Here is a 6,809-nt window from a genome sequence, read left to right on the forward strand (position 1 = left end):
CGGATATGGATTCCGGATATCTAGGAATCTCAACCGACCTGATTCCATGTAACAATCCGAGTAGATATCCTCCCTTACTTATAACCCACGGCACCTGGCCTATAAAGGCACCGTGAGGGGACCCATAGAAAACACAACATCGCATCTCATTCATTCATCATCGTCAAGCTCATACAATATATACAACACAAGACGTAGGGTATTACGCTCCGGAACGCCCCGAACCTGTCTAAACCCTAGCATCATCTCGCAACCATCTAGCTCTTGGCTCCGAAATCTCCCCTTCACCTACAAATCTACCACCAGGCATACCCCTGGTGGACTTGCCGGATAAGCAATTCGACAGTTGGCGCGCCAAGTAGGGGAGATTTCTCAGGAGTCCTTACAGTGAGCTCGATGGCATCAAGATCCGGTGTCTTCTTCTCTGCCAACATCAGCATCCATATGGAGGCTGCCGCCGGATTCGCCTTCACCTTCGGTAGTTTCCCAGAAACTACGGTTCCCCGGAACCCACCCACCAGCCCCTCGATCACCGAGAGCGGCAATTCCACAAGTGTCAGATCCAATCTGATGGCGCAGAGCTCCATCGTTCGTTGAGTTTCCGAACTCGACATCAACGATCCTCCGATCGTTCGCCCCAAGGCAATGCGTCGTCCTGTTATCTCCAATACCGATCTAATCTCCGGAATAGATTGCATTACCAGATCTATTGTCGAGTGCCTTCAACTCGGTGAGAGCGTGCTGGGTCGTCCAGACGACTCGGCCATCGTGGCACATGGGCTCCACAACAACTCTGCGGTCTACTCGGATCATGTCCGAGTACGCATGGGCAACCTGCGCATCACCGAGCTGGATCAGTCCGACTCGGAGCAGATCCGATCTAATCCGCCCTCATCTCCTGAGGCTGAATTCAGGTCGCTGTCTTCACCCTCCCGCCCAAAAGCAACAACCCCGACGGCCGGCGCCAGATTTTGGTCGTCTCACTGGACTCCGAGTCCTTCACCGGCGAAGATGACCAACAGTGGGAACAACGCCTTCACCGCAATGCTCTTCACGCCGATCACCGGGCCAACGAGGAAGTCATCCAGCAGGGTGAAGAAGATCTCGAGAACGCCGAGCGTCGTAACCCTCGGGTTGGACGGAGGCGGCCATCTCCACCAAGGCCCAGGAACCTCGAAAACGAGTTCGTCCTAGATTACGATGGCCATCAAGTCTTCACCACGCCATCTGCCAACATGGCCGCCGTACTCCAAGTATTCGAGGGCCTTCCCCAAACTCCCGAGATTGCAAAAGCTCGCGCTCATCTCCACATTGCAGCAACCCAGGCTCAAGGCCTGAGAAAGGGAGTACTCCAACTACCGGGCGCAGTCGAGCTCCAACCGCTCGGTGCCCGCCTCGACCGTCGCGATCTTCGACTCCGCATCGACAACCGTCATCGCGAACGGGACAACGTCGAGCGGGAACTACGTCGCCACAACGACGAGGAGCATGGTGCACCAGGCACCAACTGCAACAACTGTGATCGTCGACCTCGCGGCAACGACTACAACCCAGCAGACGACCTCGATGGCTTCTTCGCCTTCTCCGAAAAGTTGCGAGCCATCCAGTGGCCCGCGACCTTCAAGCCGGTCGGCATCGAGAAATTCAATGGAAAATCCGACCCCAAGACGTGGCTGCGCACCTACGCCACCGCCGTTCGGGCCGAGAACGGCAACAACGACATCATGGTGGCGTACTTTCCGGTGATGATGAGCCGCCAGGCACAGAACTAGCTCGAATCCCTCCCTGCCGGCTCGATCAACTGCTGGCAGGACCTCTGCACCGCCTTCGTCCAATACTACCAAGCAGCCTGCCCTTGTCCCAAAACCAAATGGGATCTAGGCAGCGTCACGCAGCGTCCCTCCGAGTCCTTGCGTGACTACATCAAAAGGTAATTTGCTAACCGTAACATGATTACGGAGGTTGATGACAGGGATGTGATCTACCACTTCCACCAAGGCCTCCATAGCATCGAACTATGGAGGAAGATGTTTGAAAGCAATCCCAAGACCATCTCCGACATGATGGTCGTCGTCAACAAGCACGCCGATATGGAGGACGCCGAGCATGCACACCACCGTCACAAGGACCGTCGTGACCCCCTTGATCATCCTCACCAAAGGGATGACGACTCGGCTCGTCCAGGTGTCGATCGTGCTCCACGACACGGCAAGATCCGCGACCGTGCCGAGTCGTCCAAGGCTCGCGAGCGCAAGTGTGGCCCTGACAACACCATCGCCGTCGCCGATCGGCCCCAGCAGCGTACTTCCCTCGACCAGGAGGAACTTGATCGGCTCCTCGACGCCAAGTGCCCCTGGCACAAAGACGCCAACCACACGGTGCGCGAGTGTCGTGCCCTATCGAACAGCGTCGCCCCAAAGGAGCCCAAGCGTCCAAGGCTGGACGACCGCGATAGGCCGTGTGGCTCCAGAAGCTCCCGTGGCCGCGGCTGCAGAAACCACTCGCCCAGGCGAGACGACGACAATGAGCAAGGCATCAGATCACCCGGCACCTTTCAGGAGGAAGAACGGGTGGTCAACATTATCTTTGGAGGCTCCAGCGCGCCGTCCTGCCGGCGCAGCATCAAGCTGCACAGCCGCGACGTCAACTTGGTGTTCAGGCACCCGGTTGAACCCCTTCGTTGGTCGGAGATCCCGATCACCTTCGACCGACGCGACCACTGGGTACACCTACCCTGGCCGGGTGCTTACCCCCTCATGGTGAACCTGGTGATCCGCCAGATCTGTCTGGCCAGGGTGCTCATAGATGGGGGCAGCGCCCTCAACATCATCTTCACAAAGACCCTGGAGGACATGGGCTTCGACATGACCAAGCTGGTTCCCTCAGACCATGCCTTCTACGGCATCATCCTGGGTGCCGTCTTGACTCCGGTCAGCAAGGTCACCCTCCCAGTCACCTTCGGCACTCGGGACAACTACCGCACGGGGTCCATCATTTTCGAGGTGGCGTCGTTCGAGACCTCCTACCACGCCATACTTGGGAGACCAGCTCTCGCCAAGTTCATGGTGATCCCGAACCACACGTATTTTCTCCTGAAGATGTCGGTTCCGAACGGAGTCCTCTCCATCCACGGCGATATCCAGACGTCTCACTCCTGCGAGACGGAGAACATCAACATTGCAGAATCCACGGAGAGAAGCAACAACCAGGCCTTGGTCGCCCAGGCGGCAAAGGCCCTCACGATGGATCAGCTCCAAAAACCCTCCAACGACTCAGTGTCAGGGTCCCAGCTACACCCCGATAGCCAGACGAAGGCGATCGTCCTCAGCGACAACCACCCCGACAAGACAGCCTTGATCGGGGCCGAGCTCGACTCCACATAGGAACTCGCGCTCACCTCCTTCCTCTGCGCCGACTGGGACATCTTCGCATGGAAGCCCTTTGACATGCCAGGCGTGCTGAGGAAGGAGGCTGAGCACTCCTTGGATCTCAATGAGAAGGCACGACCCGTCAAGCAACGGCTGCGTTGCTTCACTCAAGATCGGAAGGAGGCTATTAGGGTAGAGGTAACCCGGCTCCTAGCCGCTGGTTTCATCCGAGAAGTCACACATCCTGAATGGCTGTCAAACCCAGTCCTTGTAAAAAAGAAAAATGGCGAATGAAGAATGTGTGTTGACTATACAGATCTCAACAAGCACTGCCCTAAAGACCCCTTCCCTCTCCCGTGCATCGACCAGGTTGTTGACTCAACAGCTGGGTGCGCAATCATCTCTTTTCTTGACTGCTACTCAGGATACCACCAGATCGCACTAAAGAAGTCGGATCAAGAGAAGACATCATTCATCACACCCTTCGGGGCGTACTTCTATAACACCATAATATTTGGCCTCAAGAACGCGGGCGCTACCTACCAGAAGGCCATCCAGAAATGCCTCCAGGGACAGATCGGGCGCAATGCTGAAGCCTACGTAGATGACGTCATCAACAAAACAAGGACCAATGATCAGTTAATTGCCGACCTCCAAGAAACATTTGAAAATCTCAAGAGATTCAAATGGATGCTGAACCCGACCAAGTGCGTGTTTGGCATCTCGGCCGGGAAGCTACTCGGCTTCTTCGAAGCAGTCGGGGCAACGAAGCCAACCCAAAAAAGATCAATGCTATCAGGTACATTCAGCCACCCAGGTGCAAGAAGGATCTGATGAAGCTTACAAGGTGCATGGCGGCCCTGAGCCAGTTCATCAGCCGACTCAGCGACAAAGGCCTGCCCTTCTTCAAACTTCCCAGGAAGTCGGACAAGTTCGAGTGGAACGAAGAAGCTGTCGTAGCCTTTCAGCGGCTAAAAGACTTCCTCACAACTCCACCCGTCCTCACAGCTCCAGAAGATGGGGGAGACGCTACTTCTCTATATTGCGGCAACCACTCATGTGGCCAGCACCACCCTGGTCATCGAACGAGACGAGCCAGACCATGTCTACAAGGTACAACGACCCGTCTACTTCATCAGTGAAGTACTCGGCGAGTCCAAGCTGCGCTACCCCCAGGTGCAGAAACTCCTCTACGCGATCCTCATCACGTCAAGGAAGCTACGCCACTACTTCCAGGCGTCCTTCCCACTCGGCGACATACTCTACAACAGAGATGCCAACGGCCGGGTCGTCAAGTGGTCGGTGGAACTAGGGGCCCTGTCCATCGAGTTCCTCCATCGCTCCACCATCAAGTCCCAGGCCCTAGCCGACTTCATCGCCGAGTGGACAGAAATCTAGGATCCCCCACCCGAAGAACGACCCGAGCATTGAATCATGTACTTCGACGGTGCCATCAACCTCGACGGCACCGGTGCAGGCATCCTCTTCATCTACTCGAGAGGTGAGCAGCTAAAGTATAGCTTGCAGCTACTCTTCAAGGCCACCAACAACGCGGCCGAGTACGAGGCCCTCATCCACGATCTCGGGATCGTGGCCTCCCTTGGCATCAAGAGGCTCCTCGCCTACGGCAACTCCAAAGTCATCATCCAGCAAGTAAACAAGGATTGGGACTGTACTCAGGAGAAGATGGACGCCTACTGCAAGGAGATACGCAGGCTCGAGGCCCACTTCTACGGCCTAGAATTCCACTACGTCCTTCGAGACTATAATGTGGCAGCCGACGTACTTTCCAAACTAGGCTCCAAGCAGGCACTTGTCCCGGTTGGAGTCTTCGTGCAGTCTCTCAACTCCACCACTGTCAAGATCGAGGAGGAACCTCCCACCAAGCCCGACCTAGCGCCAGCCCTAGGCCAGGAAATACTGGTCGCCGATCCAGATTGACGAGCCCCGATACTCGAATTCATCATCAACAACAAGTCCTATCCGAAGGACAAGGAGCACGAGCGACTCACCCGTCAAGCCGCAAACTACGTCGTCATCGGAGTCGAGTTGTTCGGTCACTCGGCCTCCTCAGGAACCCTTTCCAAGTGCATCTCCCTGCAAGATGGAGTCCGACTCCTCGGCGAGATCCACTCGGGAATCTGCGAAAACCACGCAGGAGCGTCAACCCTGGTTGGCAAAGCCTTCATATCAGGCTTCTACTGGCCGACGGCCCTGGCCGATGCCCAGGTCATCGTCAGACAATGCTCAGGGTGCCAGTTCTTCTCAAACCAGCAACACGTCCCGGCTCAAGCCCTGCAGATGATCCCTCCATCCTGGCCATCGTCATCGTCAGACAATGCTCATAGTGCCCAACCGGATCATCACAGACTTGGGCTCCTCCTTCACTGGATCAGAATTCTGGGACCTCTGCCAGGAAAGCTGCATCGATGTATACTACGCCTCCGTGGCTCACCCCAGGTGCAATGGCCAGGTGGAGCGTGCCAACGGCTTGATCCTTCAGGGGCTCAAAGCCAGGATTTTTGACCCGATCGAAAAATCTAGCTCCAAATGGATCCAAGAACTACCCAGAGTAGTATGGGGGCTGCGCACGCAGAGAAGTCGGGCCACCGGTTACTCCTCCTTCTTCATGGTCTACGGTTCTGAGGCTATCCTCCCGACGGATATCGCCTTTGGTGCTCCGCACACCCAGAACTACAACGAAGGCAAGGCCAAAACAACTCGGCGAACGGATCTCGACTCAGTCGAGGAGCACCGTCTAACGGCAGCCCTCCAGCATGGCCGGTATGAGCAGCAGCTACGTCGTTATCATGACAAAAACGTCCAGCAGCGCGACTTCAACGTCGGCGACCTGGTAGTCCGACGGGTCCAGTCCCTCGGAGGCAAGCTAACTTACCCATGGGAAGGCCCCTTCATCGTGAGCAACGTAGTCATCCCAGAAACCTACAGGTTGCAGCGCGAAGATGGAACGGATGTGGGCAACCCATGGAATATCAAGCACCTTCGTCGCTTCTATCCATAGAAGAATGATAAATAAAGCTATGTACTCAACTCATCAGTTATTAATAAAGTTCAAAGTTTTCAGTTACTTGTACTTGCTTCTTCTTCTTCTCCCTAACTTGTTTAGCGCACTCGAGGGCTGCGCGTCGGTCAGCCCGACTCGCCTATCACACTCAGGGGCTGGGCTCGGCCAGCCCGATCCGCCCAAGTCTGCACAGCGCAGACACCCCCGATGCAACCAGCTGTTGCGAGCACAACCCTGCTAGTCCTGGAACCACCCTGCATCACCTCTTACTGCTCGTGCGCTTGATGACCAGCTCTCAACCCGGCAAGTAAAGGCACATCGCAGGGTCATCTTTCCTAACTACTTCGCCAACTCGACAACTTCCCGAATTGCGGAATCAAACACAAACACATGAAAATTTATTTACATACAAAATA

At 55.7% G+C, this 6,809-nt stretch overlaps 1 protein-coding gene across 1 annotated transcript; it reads left to right on the forward strand.

Annotated features, from left to right (window-relative positions):
- The first annotated feature begins 5,706 nt into the window (after positions 1-5,706).
- Positions 5,707-6,390, forward strand: LOC120695149. Its single transcript, XM_039978457.1, has one exon. It carries the CDS (start codon positions 5,707-5,709, stop codon positions 6,388-6,390), a length of 684 nt encoding a protein of 227 aa, XP_039834391.1.
- Positions 6,391-6,809: the final 419 nt, after the last annotated feature.

This window comes from Panicum virgatum, chromosome 2K, assembly GCF_016808335.1.
Source record: "Panicum virgatum strain AP13 chromosome 2K, P.virgatum_v5, whole genome shotgun sequence".
Classification (NCBI taxonomy): domain Eukaryota; kingdom Viridiplantae; phylum Streptophyta; class Magnoliopsida; order Poales; family Poaceae; genus Panicum; species Panicum virgatum.

Bases quoted from the DNA above. Each gene is read 5' to 3' on its own strand.
- LOC120695149 (XM_039978457.1), top strand. From the start codon at position 5,707: ATGCTCATAGTGCCCAACCGGATCATCACAGACTTGGGCTCCTCCTTC.